Raw genomic sequence first — 17,437 nt, forward strand, 5'->3', positions numbered from 1 at the left:
GTACAGGTGATTTGAAGGGACAATTTCGGTGTGCGCGGGGATTTAGGTAGCCAGGAAGTTGATATGTAATTTGAATCTATCCGCCTGCTCATCACTGTAGTTACAAACTAAATGCTCATCACTAATGATGAATTTAGCGTGTAATGTGAGACGGGTTTGACGTGACTTGCAAATCTTAGATTTTTAGGCAAACGTACAGTTATACATTCCGTTTTGGTGAGATCTTTTTTGCTGTTTTGATGATATGTCAATAATTCTCTCAGCTCCTTGAGAAGTCACGGTCCTATACTTGAAGCTATTTTGCATGAAAAACTGCCTGTCTCATGCGAAAGTTGTCCCTTCAACAAAGAATGTTTGTAGCTGATTTTATGGTTTGAATGGCCATTTTGAAAAAGGGTTTGGAATCGAGGTCAACCAAAATAGTTGTTGGCCTCAATGTACCCTCGGGAATTCAAGCCGCCGACTAGTCAAACCATTCTCTGGAGTGCTCGAACACCTGGAATCAGTGTGTACTTCAGCTTGAAAAGTTCGGGTGAAGGGGTTTTCCTCATGATAATCTATACTATAATGCGCGTTGTGGCCGCTTAATAGGAGGCGATTTTTGTTTCAAAATTGGGCCTCGGAAATGCGTCGAATTCTTGCAACCTTTGGCTTCGTAGGTCTGGGTCATACGTAAGAGTGTCACTGAGGGTGTCATACGTCGAATATCTTCGTGGTTTTAGAATAAATAACAACTTTTCAGAGTGCACGTCGACTGGAGAGCTCCGCTCATTCTCAAAAGCATACACAAACTTCACGCCTATTCTCCCTGCCACATCAGTATTAGCTTCCAGCACGTATGTAGTGCTATACAACCTGGTCCATGGTGCAGGGTATTAGCAGGGAGATTAATGATTAGCCTATTCTATTTCAGTTCTATTCGAGAAACACTGACCTGAGTGATGAGGCAAATTCTGCAGAGTGGCCTACCGGAACATGCAGTCAGGGTATCAATAAACAGTTATGCCAGGATGGACAAAATATGTACAGTGGCCAGCGCTTGCTCATTGTTTTATTCTTTACTGACTGATGTTGTCAGTTTGAATTGCGTTCTGCATCTCTCCATGCGCCTGGCTTTGGTCCGACAGTGGCATTGGGTACGGGAGTGGGTAGGTAATATGCCTGACATGTGAGGGCCTTATTTGGAACAGGACCTGCTGTCACTGGTCTCAATGCATTGTGCAAAATAGCGTACTCCAATCAATCTATTGGGGGTTGCATGTAGATAGCAGCAATAAGTCCCTAAATGCAGTTCATTTCGTGTTTAACCTTTAATAAAACTTCAGTAACGTTAGAAATTTAATGTAGCTCAATCATCGTGCCATTTAACTAATGTATATTACATTTCAACTTTGCCCGCTCCATGGGTATATGCTATATTCACAATGGTATAAGATGATGGTATAAGAGGGCCGGCGAATCTAGGAACTGGAAGAAGAGGGAGCGTGCACTGCATTTCTCATCAAAATTCCTGGACAGGTGTGTTCCAAAATTTCATAAGTGGTCAATTAAAAAAAGTTTACATCAATTAGGAGCCACGCGTCTGGTGCACCCGCTTGGATCCGCGCCTGATAAACGTACATGAATAAATAATAATAAGAAAATGCTTAAAAAAACAGGCAAACTAAGGCTAGATTCGCCGGGGTTCGAACCCGTGACCATCCAATCCGCAGTGAAACCGTCTAACCGCCGAGGCCATCAAGGCTTTACTGATAGGGGCATGATAGACAAGCATTTAGTTTGTTCAATTCGTCGCCATATTGAAAAAGCGCCTTGATTGTGACGAGGTCTCGCTGGCGGAAGAGTAATTGGGTTCAAATAGTCCCAGATAATCGTATAATTCAATATTGCGACAGAGTTTTCTTGATGGATCGTATTTATACAGCTCGGTGATATATTACATAATGCTCGCAGTTGCTTTTGATGTTTGAATGGCTTTCCCAAAAAAATTTTAGAAGCGAGGTCAACAGGGTCAAAAGAAATAGTCTTTGGCGCCAATGATGTCAGCAATGCCGGATTTGAATTAAGATTCAAGTCGATTCTTTTGGAGTCGGAAATGCCCATGCACACGGCAATCGTATCTATATAGCTCCGTGCAGGTGATTTGAAGGGACAATTTCGGTGTGCGCGGGGATTTAGGTAGCCAGGAAGTTGATATGTAATTTGAATCTATCCGCCTGCTCATCACTGTAGTTACAAACTAAATGCTCATCACTAATGATGAATTTAGCGTGTAATGTGAGACGGGTTTGACGTGACTAGCAAATCTTAGATTTTTAGGCAAACGTACAGTTATACATTCCGTTTTGGTGAGATCTTTTTTGCTGTTTGATGATATGTCAATAATTCTCTCAGCTCCTTGAGAAGTCACGGTCCTATACTTGAAGCTATTTTGCATGAAAAACTGCCTGTCTCATGCGAAAGTTGTCCCTTCAACAAAGAATGTTTGTAGCTGATTTTATGGTTTGAATGGCCATTTTGAAAAAGGGTTGGGAATCGAGGTCAACCAAAATAGTTGTTGGCCTCAATGCACCCTCGGGAATTCAAGCCGCCGACTAGTCAAACCATTCTCTGGAGTGCTCGAACACCTGGAATCAGTGTGTACTTCAGCTTGAAAAGTTCGGGTGAAGGGGTTTTCCTCATGATAATATTCACAATGGTATAAGATGATGGTATAAGAGGGCCGGCGAATCTAGGAACTGGAAGAAGAGGGAGCGTGCACTGCATTTCTCATCAAAATTCCTGGACAGGTGTGTTCCAAAATTTCATAAGTGGTCAATTAAAAAAAGTTTACATCAATTAGGAGCCGCGCGTTTGGTGCACCCGCTTGGATCCGCGCCTGATAAACGTACATGAATGAATAATAATAAGAAAATGCTTAAAAAAAACAGGAAAACTAAGGCTAGATTCGCCGGGGTTCGAACCCGTGACCATCCAATCCGCAGTGAAACCGCCTAACCGCCGAGGCCATCGAGGCTTTACTGATAGGGGCATGATAGACAGGCATTTAGCTTGTTCAATTCGTCGCCATATTGAAAAAGCGCCTTGATTGTGACGAGGTCTCGCTGGCGGAAGAGTAATTGGGTTCAAATAGTCCCAGATAATCGTATAATTCAATATTGCGACATAGTTTTCTTGATGGATCGTATTTATACAGCTCGGTGATATATTAGATAATGCTCGCAGTTGCTTTTAATGTTTGAATGGCTTTCCCAAAAAAATTTTAGAAGCGAGGTCAACAGGGTCAAAAGAAATAGTCTTTGGCGCCAATGATGTCAGCAATGCCGGATTTGAATTAAGATTCAAGTCGATTCTTTTGGAGTCGGAAATGCCCATGCACACGGCAATCGTATCTATATAGCTCCGTGCACGTGATTTGAAGGGACAATTTCGGTGTGCGCGGGGATTTAGGTAGCCAGGAAGTTGATATGTAATTTGAATCTATCCGCCTGCTCATCACTGTAGTTACAAACTAAATGCTCATCACTAATGATGAATTTAGCGTGTAATGTGAGACGGGTTTGACGTGACTTGCAAATCTTAGATTTTTAGGCAAACGTACAGTTACATTCCGTTTTGGTGAGATCTTTTTTGCTGTTTGATGATATGTCAATAATTCTCTCAGCTCCTTGAGAAGTCACGGTCCTATACTTGAAGCTATTTTGCATGAAAAACTGCCTGTCTCATGCGAAAGTTGTCCCTTCAACAAAGAATGTTTGTAGCTGATTTTATGGTTTGAATGGCCATTTTGAAAAAGGGTTTGGAATCGAGGTCAACCAAAATAGTTGTTGGCCTCAATGTACCCTCGGGAATTCAAGCCGCCGACTAGTCAAACCATTCTCTGGAGTGCTCGAACACCTGGAATCAGTGTGTACTTCAGCTTGAAAAGTTCGGGTGAAGGGGTTTTCCTCATGATAATATTCACAATGGTATAAGATGATGGTATAAGAGGGCCGGCGAATCTAGGAACTGGAAGAAGAGGGAGCGTGCACTGCATTTCTCATCAAAATTCCTGGACAGGTGTGTTCCAAAATTTCATAAGTGGTCAATTCAAAAAAGTTTACATCAATTAGGAGCCACGCGTCTGGTGCACCCGCTTGGATCCGCGCCTGATAAACGTACATGAATAAATAATAATAAGAAAATGCTTTAAAAAACAGGCAAACTAAGGCTAGATTCGCCTGGGTTCGAACCCGTGACCATCCAATCCGCAGTGAAACCGTCTAACCGCCGAGGCCATCAAGGCTTTACTGATAGGGGCATGATAGACAGGCATTTAGCTTGTTCAATTCGTCGCCATATTGAAAAAGCGCCTTGATTGTGACGAGGTCTCGCTGGCGGAAGAGTAATTGGGTTCAAATAGTCCCAGATAATCGTATAATTCAATATTGCGACAGAGTTTTCTTGATGGATCGTATTTATACAGCTCGGTGATATATTAGATAATGCTCGCAGTTGCTTTTAATGTTTGAATGGCTTTCCCAAAAAAATTTTAGAAGCGAGGTCAACAGGGTCAAAAGAAGTAGTCTTTGGCGCCAATGATGTCAGCAATGCCGGATTTGAATTAAGATTCGAGTCGATTCTTTTGGAGTCGGAAATGCCCATGCACACGGCAATCGTATCTATATAGCTCCGTGCAGGTGATTTGAAGGGACAATTTCGGTGTGCGCGGGGATTTAGGTAGCCAGGAAGTTAATTTGAATCTATCCGCCTGCTCATCACTGTAGTTACAAACTAAATGCTCATCACTAATGATGAATTTAGCGTGTAATGTGAGACGGGTTTGACGTGACTTGCAAATCTTAGATTTTTAGGAAAACGTACAGTTATACATTCCGTTTTGGTGAGATCTTTTTTGCTGTTTTGATGATATGTCAATAATTCTCTCAGCTCCTTGAGAAGTCACGGTCCTATACTTGAAGCTATTTTGCATGAAAAACTGCCTGTCTCATGCGAAAGTTGTCCCTTCAACAAAGAATGTTTGTAGCTGATTTTATGGTTTGAATGGCCATTTTGAAAAAGGGTTTGGAATCGAGGTCAACCAAAATAGTTGTTGGCCTCAATGTACCCTCGGGAATTCAAGCCGCCGACTAGTCAAACCATTCTCTGGAGTGCTCGAACACCTGGAATCAGTGTGTACTTCAGCTTGAAAAGTTCGGGTGAAGGGTTTTCCTCATGATAATATTCACAATGGTATAAGATGATGGTGTAAGAGGGTCGGCGAATCTAGGAACTGGAAGAAGAGGGAGCGTGCACTGCATTTCTCATCAAAATTCCTGGACAGGTGTGTTCCAAAATTTCATAAGTGGTCAATTAAAAAAAGTTTACATCAATTAGGAGCCACGCGTCTGGTGCACCCGCTTGGATCCGTGGCTGATAAACGTACTTCTTGCTTCCCAGAGTTTAGCTCTCAAACATTATGGCAGTGACATTGATATTCGACTTAAACCCCCCCCCCCCCCCCCCCCCCCCCCCCAAGTGGAGCATAGGTAACCAACCAGTTCTACCCTTCCTCCTGTCCTACACATTTCTCTCAACTTTGGTAGAATTCATCCCTGTCGTCCTATTAACCTTCAGTACTGTTGATCGTCGCCATTTGACCCTTGGCCAAACATTATTAACACTATGGCAGTTCCAATGACTCCTGGTTGTGTCTGCTTCGATTCAGGATGTGTCTTCTCTTACTTGGGAGGAGGGACAGAGAGCAGAGTGGGCCCTACTTTCAGTAACAAGTACACGTATTAAATGAAAAACAGAAGTCAGGTTTTTAATCCATTAAGGAATTTTATTCTCCTTGGAACAAATTGACAAAACTGATCATGAAGCAACGAACACAATTTTCAAGCCTGAACATGTTATTAGACACTTCCAGGATAATCTGATCACAGCTGAAGGTTATTGCAAAACTTTTACACATTTAGCTAATCTAAGCGTCTTCTAGACTGCGGATGGCACTCTATTTATATGTACAAATGGTCAGTCGAGAGCTAGATACTCGATGATACCAATACATTTATACAAGAAAGCGGTGATTTTCTTCTGCAGCAACAGCACTTAATATGAGCATGCAAATCTCAAGGTGATTGAGTACCGGGAAAATTAGATAGTAATTTACTTATACGCATTTGAATGAGAAAAAGGCACAAGATGTAATATGCATGCTATTTCTTATTCAAATGCATGGCCTATTAACAAACTGCAGAAAGTAAGTACAGTTAGCCACAAAATGTAAACAAAATACGAAAAATCCTTCATGAGTACATGTATCTATACACTGTTAAGCCCATACTAGAAAAGTTCAGGATGTTGCCAATTTACGCTGCATTTCGTAAAAAAAATATTCCCCATATCCAGCTTATATGTAACCACCTCTTAGGAATAAGAACACCCATGGAGTTAGCCAATGATTAAGTAACTGAGTATCCTGAATAAATGTTCAAGGAACTGATACCGAACAGGTGGTTTTGGTTGTCTCACTCTCACCAAACATCGCAAGGGTGAAAGAGAGGGAGTTAAAATGGATTTTGGCAGCAAGTGTGGAATTTTGCTCACTGCGAATTGAAAATGAGAAAATTTGACCACTTTTGGCATCGTGAATATTTCCTGATTTGTCGTACCTCACAGACATTTACTGCTGTCTCCTCATATGATTTTAGTTGAAACTTCTGTATATAAACTGCATTTGTATACATTTACATGATATCAACAGTACATTTGGTGCATTACATGTACAAAGCCTGAGCATATAACATAATGTTGTACATGTACATGTAAACCATTTCAACATTCAAATGAAAGCACATCAAATCCTGTGATACTTCAATATCTAAGTTGCAGAATATTGGTGTAGAATAGAATAACATTTCAACAGAGCAGTTTCATTACCGCATGCCTTTGGGTGAAACAAACACACTCTCTAAAATAAATACCTAGTGTAAATACATGTACATTACTTTACTACTAGGACACTACACTACACTTGCAGTTAAACAAGGTCGATTCCCATGCAGCTGACCATATCAGGCTGCAAATGTACAAGTATATTTGTACAGAACTTGGCCAACCAACCTTCCTTTTATGCAGTAGAGTTGGGTGTAGACCAACATTTTTCCACAGAAAAAAAAATACTATGAACTGCAGAACAGGCAAGCGACGATACATGTATTATACAGCTGGTCTATTTTTAGCTCTTCCTATCACAGAAATGTTCCACATTTTCCCCTCTTCCTAGAGACACTACACAAGAAGGTCTTTTAAAGTCATACTGGTGCAGGCCCTTAACATCATCAACAATATATTGATTCAATTTTCTATGGACAAGAATTGGCACTCTTCATCTAGTCATTCCAGGACAATTTCTATCACCAAATTAAAGGCGAGTTGCTACCAAGTTGTCTTCAGAAGGAGTTTAACAAATATCCGATCCCTTTCAGCAGTCCATCTCATCAGCACCCTTCCTGTCATTAGCAGCCGCAGAAGCTCAGTTTCTATCTGATGGACTGGGGGGCAGCACCGTATCCATCTCCTCGCCGAGTTCCATATCTGAGGGTAAGCCCTGGAAGCAAGCGATTTATATCATTAATGTAATATTGATAACATCAAGATAAAGACTATACACACTCTCAACTCATCAATAAACTGTCGGGACGCATTTTACATTGACTATTGCCTTGAACAAGATAGGATGAGAGGAACCCCCCTCCCCCACACACCCATCTGATTCTTTGCCCACCTGGGTTGTCATATCCTCCTCCTCCTCCTCCTCAGCAATAGCCGCTTCAATACTCATAGCTCTCGCCCTCATGAACTCCACCTGGTGGTTGACGGCATTACCACTCTCCTGGTCCAGCACCGACATGCCGGGGCCAATTCGTTTCAATCCCGGCTGTTTGTTCCTGGTTGTCTTTTTATCGAGGTGAGCATCCAAGTCAACCTCAGTTTTCGCCTTATCGGTAACGAGTCCGTCAGAACCTTCTTCAAACTCCTCCTCGATTGCCGCAGGCAGGTCCGCTGAAAACGTGCCACTTTTCACAGAGCGTGCCTTATGTGCATTTGCTGGTTTATAGTCCTTTGGCATTTTATCTCCGCATGACAACGCATGACCTTGACCGGAGAAAGGTCGATGTGCCGTTCCACTCGCACCAGCATTCCCATCCTCCCCTGGCGTCAGTTTATGCCCTAATTTAGATATTGTGTTTTCGTTCAATACTTTATGCTCAATTCCTGGTTCAATAGGAAAATGTCCATGTGGTTCCAGGCAGAGTTCCAGACGGTCTTCTCTTCTGGTATATCTAAACACCTGCGAAAGAAAACAGTAGCCGTTTTTTTACATTCTACAATCTTTATCCTGGCAACCAGGTAGTACAGGTTAAAACCGGTGTGACAGCGGATATAGTCCCCCTGGAGTCATAGTCTGGTAGCATTGTATTTGACCAATTAAGCTGCATGATCTATTGTACCGCTAACCCTAACCAAAACATTTAGCAATGCGGGCTATTGTAACACGGACTATCAGCCCTAGGACTACTATCCCCGTCACACCGGTATTTAGGACTGACAAACATAACAATTTCCTACCTTTCCTGGCAAGCATGGCAAAGTGCAGTGTTTCCCGTCAGTCAAACCAATATCCCTATCGACTTGCTTGTAGAAAAGACCGCCGATAGAGAAGAGGTGAGGCATACTCTGGACATAGCCCCAGAAATCACGGCCTGTCAGCGTGGCCATCAGAGCCAGAGTGGCTATCGACTTGTCAAGGCTGTCCCCATCTGAAAAGCATTGAAAATTGCAATGAATATTTTTTGCATCTTACCTTTACATACCAAAAGAGAAATAAATATTTCAAAACCTTGGGTGCCCGTGAGTTTCACTAAATATCCTTCGATTTGAGACAGATTTTGGACTTTTTGTTAAAGAGACTCCTAAATTACACCAGAAGCTGGTCCGGAAAGCCCATTCTTCAGTGAAAGTCAGCGACTGAACCAGAGGGATAAATCTTGAAACAATGACGAGCATGTGGTTAGTGTTTATAATAAACATCATGCCAAAAAAGAGTTCAGATGAAAATCAAATGAACCAAAATTATTCAAAACAGCTCTAAAACATGAACCCATGACAAGTACAGGATAAGCTTCAGAAGGAAGAAAGGATATAGCATAATGCAGCAAGCTAGCTCATAGCATTCAAGAGTATGGACTCATTTTTTTAAAGATAGAAGCAGGTTTTATGTCATGTGGCTATCAACTTGGTAGCTGTCCGTTTATGTGGATTGAGGATTGCGGCAGAGTTGGATCCACATGAATGGACGCAGAATTTACACGCAGGGAAAAAGATATGAACATTTGAAATTTCAAATGTTTAAAGGAAATAAGAAAAATTTACAAGCTTTTATTATCAAAAGAATGATGTTCAATACAGTGAATGATCAAAAATGTATTACATTATACAATCCATGCAAGTTTGTTTAGTAGCAAAATATGTTCAAAATACTAAGAACTGTTAGTAAGTTAGAGACTTGAGAAACCCAAGATTAGGCTAGAATAGGCCAAGGTGCCTTTACCCCGGCCATTTGATCTGCCAGCAAAAAGCAGAAAAACCTGGTCAAGGCAAAGCCCGAGAGAGAAGGGTTCTGGCAGCTTCCCTGGTACCCAGCCTAGGTTTAGTTTGAAGCTGGGCAACAACAACCATCTATGAATAGTTTGCCTGAATACCAGCAAAACTTTGAGTAAATTATCATTCTATGATCAATTTTTGCACACTTTGGACAACTCACGAATATCAAGTTTTTTTCACTGGCCTAATCTTGGTATAAAAACCTCAGAATTATTGCTACAAACGCAAAATGTCCAAGGTATATCAAACTTACTACTACGATTCTGATTCAATTCCCTGAGCATATCCTCTGCAGTGTTGCTGTGCGCGTCTTGTTCAAATAAGCCCCATGACTGACGTGGCGGAGAGGGAGGTTGTGGCCAGAAGGTTGGACGATCTACTGGCAAGCAAGAATGGAAAATGAGGACTCGTCACCAGACAGACACCACTTCCGTGTCAAATTCTGCTTGGAGAATGAACGAGGACAGGCTTGGTCATGTTTAATTACACTTGGGTCAGGTTTAGGGCATGGCATATACTCTGCCGGCACATTTAACTGGGAATTGCAAAGGTGAGGTTTACAGGGTGTGTCCAGAAGTGTACCACAAAATAACCTTTACTCTCAAAACATCCTGTTTTAGGAGTTCAGAGTATGAAACAGAGAATTCAGACAACTGAAATACGAAATGACTTTGCTGGAACAAAGTTGATAATGTGGCATGACCAAACTTAGCCAAAATTAACTGAGAGCAGCATGAAATAAAAGCAGGCAGATATTACAGGGAAACACAGACAAATGATGGCAAAGCTGGACATACACTCTGTTCTACTCTGAGAAGACCCAAGTTTACACTGACATCAACATGATATTGATGATACAATGCATTGGAACCAAGCAATGCACGAGCCATGCAGAACACACACAACCAACTAAAGGTCGAACTGGTAAATGAAGGAAAAATCAATTCCAGAATGTCATTCAGTGCATTTAATTGGAAATTTAAGTCAGTTAAATGAGGTTTCAACTGCAAGATGATATGATTTATGATTGACCTGTAGTTTTATGAAAATACCGTCCCAGAGGGAACATTCAATATCAAACAGGACCAATACCTTCAGATTTTGGTTGCGGGACTTTTTCTTTCTTCTCCTCTGTTTTTGTCGGCTGTAGAGGCTTTTCACCGGGCAGGATCTCCACTGCTAACTTATCGCCATGCTGTAACACCAGGGGTTCATTCTCCTTCCCTTCACTAGGGGGCGCTAGTTCTTTTGGTGGAAAACCATGACGTATTTTCTGCTTATCAAGCGGAATGTTTAGTTCACTTGCAATCCTCTCTTGAAGGGTGTGGTATGTTAATGCCATATCCAAACTGATCATCATCTAAAATTAGAAGGTTTAAAAGTACAGTACAACCTCTCTATTGAAGACCCCCATGGGACTGGGCGTCGGTATCTGTAATAGAGGGGTGTCCTTAAGCCATAGCAGCAGTGGCAGTGGACACTACATGACAGATACAAGTTTAGAGCATACCGTTCGTCCGTCTGATGTCTGAAGCCTGATCTTCTTCTCGGTCGGTGTCCGTGGTGACGTCAATGGCGGCGTTCTTGGTGATGACAGTGGAGAGTCGGATGGCGACTGACCGTCTGAACCAGACTGCGGTTTCTTCTGGGGAAACTGAGATGCCTTCTCTTGCATTCGCGATAACTCCATTGATTTTCGTTTCTGTTGCTGAGCGGCATTCTGGGTAACTTTCTGCCGTATTTCCTTTTCTGTCTCGCTCATCGTCAATTGTTCTTTGTGTATACTTTTATGCTAAAGAAGACAAAAGACAACCATAAGGACAAATCAGCATCAATGTTTTCTTCAGAAAATGCATATTGCTGCATATTGCTGAAGGACAGCATTTGCCAGGGTCCACAGTGCCCTCAAAAGAGAGATTCCACTGTAAATGTACATCTACTTACAGCATGGCCGGTCAGAATGATTTTTGAAGCAGTATCATCCCTCCATCCTGTATCCATGGGATCTGGTCCCAGATTGGAGCAAGCTGATTCTGACATCTCTGGCTTTAGTGCCGTCTGTTGTAATATTGTGTCAACAACTTTCTGCACAAGACGTTCACTGCCAAACTCCCCTGCAATTTATAATGAACAGATTCTTGTAAAAACTGGTCATGCCTACAGATAGAGTCCATCGATCTATTTCAATGTAGTGACCCGGATAATGAGACATTCACATGCCCTTTGTGCAGATGATAAATACCCTGCTTCAGCCATATCAGAGTTTGTAATTTTTCTATCTTCACGAAACCAATGACATGACTAATCAACAAACGACAAAAGTTTTTTGAGCAAGCAGTTCTAAACGCATTGACCTACCAGGAAAATGTTTCTGTACTAGCTCCTGTGCCACCTCAAAGACGTTGCTGTTCAAGCTCGTATCTGTCTCATACTGCCACCAGACGACCTTCTCCACGATCACCTTACCAGTCCACTCAAGACTTATAGGAAAGCTACAAATAACATTTAAATAAAAAGCAATGAACTCAATGGTGTGACGACATGTCCTCATAACGGATAACTCAGAATTGATTCAAGCCCTGCCGTTAATAAATAAACTGATTCTGATGAGGCAAGCTGGATAGCCTCCAACAAGTCTTCTACTTACCCTGGCAAGGACACCAGGTGGAATTTTACGTCTTATCTGACATGGACACAATACTTACACTTCAGGTAAATTATCGTATTCCTTGCCATCCCAGTAGTGTTTGAAACCACACTGACAGCGTGTCTTGCCAGCCCTGTTGGACGTTCGGTCACCATTAATATAGCACGGACTGCCATCTGGGTTCACACGCCTCATCTGGCCACTGAAATACAAACAAAATAATTTTAGTTGACACCTTTTTTCTTGTTCCTGAGGATACAGACTTAGGCTGTCTCATAGCAGGGCACACTCAGGTATCAAAGAACTGCTCATGTGGCACTCACATGAGATGAGGTCAACAAAGAGGACCAAGCAGCAATTCGTTTGAGGTTTGAACCCGTGAATCTAGGATAACGATCAGTCATGACTTACCCATGACACCAATTACATTTTGTCAATTCACAAGCTGATAGGTCAGGGATGAGGCAGTCCTTCTCTGGCTCATATTTACAAACCAAACCTACAAGACAGAGAAATCAACACTATAAAATTCACAGTATACCGGAGAATTCGTAGAACTTGGAAAATATATCTTCGAAGAAGGGTCATGACAACAGATAATGACAACTTTTAAAAGCCAACTTTGAAGCAGAATCATCCCTAGAAGTGAGAGAAGTATATCGGTCAGACCAACTTTTGAGTTCTTACCATGACTTGGTACTGAATAGGTTTTATGCGACTTCAGCTTGCCATGACTATCACTTTCAGATGCCAGCAGGTTATACAACATTCCACCGCTCTGTAGCCATTCTGGATCGATGGTCAACTCGGATATGGCATCACACAGAAGGCAACGATACAAGCGACCCTCCTGTACCGCTTTCTGGCTTGTCTCTAGGACCTCCTCGGGGCGGACACCAACAATGCCCGTACTCTTGTAGACATACTGATGAACGTCAGCCACTAACGATGGATGAACTGCATGCCTCTCAACAAACACTTCCTCCATAGCTTTGCATAAACGCTGGATATACCTATCCTGAAATTTCAGAAACAAAATTGTTTCAATTCCAGGGGAGAGGCAATGAGTTTTACCCAGGAAAATATACATGTAGATCAATCATGATAATCCATACCGGCAATAATAAATAACCGGCAGTTTTAATGAATATTTACAAACCTGTAGAACCTTATCGCCACCAATCACACAAGCGTCGAGTGCATCAAACTCAATATACTGATTGACGAGCTCATTTGGTAGACCCCAGGCCTGTGGTATCATCCAACGGGGGACTCGTGGCTGTGGTTTACCTAGACATGAAAATAAACAAGATCTGTTAGAGACATATTTTTTGAGAAGCACATTGATGACAAGTGTTTGTAGTGATTACGGTGAACAGGATCAAGTCTGACCTGAACAGTGGACAATGGACAGAAACAAAAAATACACGCAAAGTAGTACTTGTGCAATTGAAAACAACGAAGTGCATATCATGTGCATGTTCTGACTACTGTACAACATGTACAATGTATCTAGAATGATGCGGTTCACGCCCAAGATTTGATGTGCACACAGTTCCACCTATAACTAGACTACATATGGATTCATCAGTGTTGAAACAAAATATGGACACAAATTTCTCATCCTTGCTGATCTCAACTGAGCACAAGGATAACACCCAACCCTGTAGCTTTCCTCCCTAAGCAAGACTAACAGGATACAGAGAGATAAACAGAGCATGAAACGCAGCAGAAAACCAATCAATTGAGAAGAGACCAATCATTATTATTGATTTCCCATTCTATGGTCATTATTGTACCGTAGTTATGAAGCGACAAATCGAATACAGTCAGTTGACCCAATATTGATCTGGATCAGAATGGCGAAAGATGGACCTGATGAAAATGAGAACAAGTCAAGAACAGGGCTGGAAACAGAGCACCAGCAAAACTATGGCTGCCGCAACCTGGCACTGATAGTCACTTATGTAGGGTATTGCACTCTAGTGACAATTTGGGCAACACGCATGTCATATGATTGAAATTACCTCCGACATGAACTTTAAGAATATTGAACAATCACAATGGCTGTTTTGCCAGGTCAGTCGCTGAGGAAAAAGTTACCTCCCACCCCTGACAGAATCAAACCTATCATGCTAATCACACCAATTCTCCACTTTGGACTTTCTGTTTACCTTTGAGACCCACTAATGGTATGTAGTGATTACGTCCAGAACTACTCCATGCGATACAAAGCGGCTTGTTAAGATGACCATCTTTACCGATGCACTTTTCCCTTGGGATCATAGCGGGCAGAAAGACACCTGAATAGAAGAGATTCAAGATTCAAAAACGTGAAAGACAACATTTGCCAATAACCCTGCATTCCGACTCAATACCGGCAGTGTACGTCAATGCTCAAGTCTCCCCTTTCTTCAAGTAAAGATACATGTAGATGTACAAAGCTGATAGATCAGCATGATAACTCGGGATACTGAGAGCTGCAGAAACAAGGCTGAAGTAGACAGTGGGGAAGGTTTTGCTGTTAATTTGCCAACTTTACTAGTTGCTTTCCATGGGTAAGGGCTGCATGGGGACGATTTGTCAGGACTGTTTACCAGGATAAGGCTAATCAGTAATGTTTTTAAAATGCTTACCAGAATAATCTCCTGAACTCTGTAATCCAGACAATGAATCCAGCAAGATAATTGGTCTCCGCAAAACATTTGCAAGTCCAAGAATGTGAATATTACGCAATCCCAGTGCCTCTCCATCGGGAGGAATGAATGCTGTATCACACTCTGCAATAATAGTCTTCCACTCCTCTGTGTCGATAAAGTCCTTGAAATGTTCTGAATATTCTGAAAAACGCTCTTCGAAATGAGCGAGTAAATTGTCACGTAGCGGATACCAGAAAAGTTCTCGTCCGACTAATGATCGTGAAATAGCATGAACTAAACAGTGACCATCGCCGTCAGCATGAATAGGAATCAACCTGTCTTCGTTTTCATTAACTTGACTCATTGCCTCCAAAGTCTCTGCCAAGTATTCCATACTTGTCTGATCTCGGCCAAATCCATTCACATCAAGGTGTTCTTGATCGAGGTGGAATGCGCGATCACAGAGCACCCCACAGTCAAACTGTTCTCCCTGTCCCATGTCTTTGAGTAGCTTAGCCTTCCCACTTGTCTTATCCATCCCATACTTACTCAATAACGGTGATAAAAGTTTACAGTGATAGTTAGATAAACCAAGCACTTTGATGGTATCCGTCCCTTTTTTTGGTTTGCTGTTGCCCAACAGGACATTTTTCAACATGTTATGTAGTGCAACTTCTTGGTTTGTTACTTTTTCTACGTTATGGAGGTTTTTCTGTTCATGACGTTGCCCGCAATTTGTACACTCAATGCTTGGCTCCCATCCTGGAAAGAATAGCTTTGTCTTACATTTTTCATCTGGGCAACAGCCACTAAGCACTCTGTATTTCTCCTTGGACTCTGATGCACCGGATGCCATATTTGGAACCTAAAAAAAATAAATTAGGAGGAAAGATGCTTATGGTATTATTGAATACGTAGGGTGTCATCCATCATCCATGATTGGTAACATTTTCTAATGAGTGCAGAACGCACGCTGGGACAAGGGCACATATGCCTTACCCTGATAGATCAGAATGAACTGAGTACGGCATATCACACAACTGTCTCCGGTATAGAATGTTTTCACCATCGGCCATGGCTGGCTAAGGGTAGAACAATGATATTGTCATACCTGACTTAACTGAATCTATTTAGTCTATTACACTACAGTGTCTGGTCATTTGGGCGGATCACATAGCCCCACCACAGTAACACAGTCAATGAAAGGATTCGTTGCAATAACAAGCACTGACGTACTTTCACAACCAATCACACACAGTCATTGATGAAATTGAAAATGAAACCAGCTGATTCAGTGAATGAGTGATTGAGTAACTTGTCTTGGACTAGGATTAGTATACCAGACTGTCCTCCAAATTCCCCACTTTCTTTACCTCTTATTTTACACTTACACTGCTAGATATCACAGAATGGGTAAAACGTAATCATTAAGCTGACGAAAATCTTCTGTCAGTGACAGTTTTACAAAGTAAACGAGCTGAAATCGACAATAATATGGCAATAAACTCCTTGTTATTTTACCAATTTCATCATGTTGATTGTTGTTTCGTTCCCTGACCTTTTCGCACCCAGTCGTTTCGGTCCCTGGGACTTTTTTGTTGGGATTGATAAAGTACCTTGGGGAAGTACATATGCTTAGACTGCGAGAGGTCCTGGGTTCGACTCCCAGGTAAGCCCTTTTCTTGAAAAGTTGGCCAAACGTCTGTGCTGCCAACAGTTGTATCAATTTTACAATGCAGGGGAGGAAAGGTTGCTTGTTCCCCATGATCTTCCTGGATGCAATCAATCTTCTGAGGCCATGGGCAAGATTAATCCGGTTTACCGTCCACCTCCCGCATGGGTTCAGAGCGTACTTCAATTTTTCACGTTTTTATTTCTACTATATCGACACGAGCTTGCAGTTACTATCTCGATCATTTATCAGCGAGCGATTTACAAAAACTTCTTAAATTCCCATCAAGCAATTATGTGGGTTGTGACTGTATTAGCTCTCTTAGCGCATTGGAGACGCTGTCACGCAGTGGGGCTCCCAAACTAGTGAGTCTGGTTGTGACTGTCGTATAGCTCTCATCGCGTTCGAAACCTGGTGAAGCTCCCAAGCTCAATTAGGACCGACCGGTTGTGATTGTCTGATCTCTCTCATCGATTTGAAAACACAGTGGAGCTCCTAAGCTAGAATAGGCCTGGTTGTGACTGTCTTATCTCTCTCATCGATTTGACATCACAGCGGAGCTCCCTAGCAAAATTCGGCATGGTTGTGACTGTGTTATCTCTCTCATCGATTTGACAACCAGTGGAGCTCCCAAGCTAGAATAGGCCTGGTTGTGACTGTCTTATCTCTTAATTAAGCATGGAGTAACCAGCCTATTCGAATTTGAAGTGGCTGTCACTTTGGCAAATGCCATTTCTTCTGAAGAAGTTGCGACTTCGATTTGGAGCGAAACGACTGGGGGCGAAAAGGTTAGGAAAAACTTGCACTTTCCCATACGCATGCGCTCCA

General features: G+C 42.1%; 1 protein-coding gene across 3 annotated transcripts; it reads right to left on the reverse strand.

Moving 5' to 3' along the window:
• Window positions 1-5,824: 5,824 nt before the first annotated feature.
• LOC135492216 (deubiquitinating protein VCPIP1-like) lies at window positions 5,825-16,483 on the reverse strand. Of its 3 annotated transcripts, none has more exons than XM_064778510.1 (15): window positions 16,329-16,483; window positions 14,935-15,802; window positions 14,473-14,601; window positions 13,458-13,588; window positions 12,986-13,316; window positions 12,710-12,797; window positions 12,357-12,500; window positions 12,010-12,143; window positions 11,596-11,765; window positions 11,162-11,443; window positions 10,744-11,011; window positions 9,905-10,027; window positions 8,617-8,807; window positions 7,772-8,338; window positions 5,825-7,594 (listed from the first exon to the last, which is right to left on the reverse strand). In XM_064778510.1, exons 2-15 carry the CDS (start codon window positions 15,791-15,793, stop codon window positions 7,520-7,522), a joined length of 3,492 nt encoding a protein of 1,163 aa, XP_064634580.1. In that variant the 5' UTR covers window positions 15,794-15,802; window positions 16,329-16,483; the 3' UTR covers window positions 5,825-7,519. The 3 variants fall into 3 exon arrangements, with proteins under 3 accessions (XP_064634580.1, XP_064634579.1, XP_064634581.1); XM_064778509.1 differs by having other exon boundaries at window positions 9,905-10,030; XM_064778511.1 differs by lacking the exon at window positions 9,905-10,027.
• Window positions 16,484-17,437: the final 954 nt, after the last annotated feature.

The sequence above is a fragment of the Lineus longissimus genome, chromosome 8, assembly GCF_910592395.1.
Source record: "Lineus longissimus chromosome 8, tnLinLong1.2, whole genome shotgun sequence".
In the NCBI taxonomy this organism is placed as follows: Eukaryota; Metazoa; Nemertea; class Pilidiophora; order Heteronemertea; family Lineidae; genus Lineus; species Lineus longissimus.

Bases quoted from the DNA above. Each gene is read 5' to 3' on its own strand.
- LOC135492216 (XM_064778509.1), bottom strand. From the start codon at position 15,793: ATGGCATCCGGTGCATCAGAGTCCAAGGAGAAATACAGAGTGCTTAGT. The intron at 12,798-12,985 runs GTAAGAACTCAA...TCTGTCTTGTAG, and splicing joins CTATTCAGTACCAAGTCATG to GTTTGGTTTGTAAATATGAG. The intron at 10,031-10,743 runs GTATTGGTCCTG...CTTGCTTGCCAG, and splicing joins CCCGCAACCAAAATCTGAAG to TAGATCGTCCAACCTTCTGG.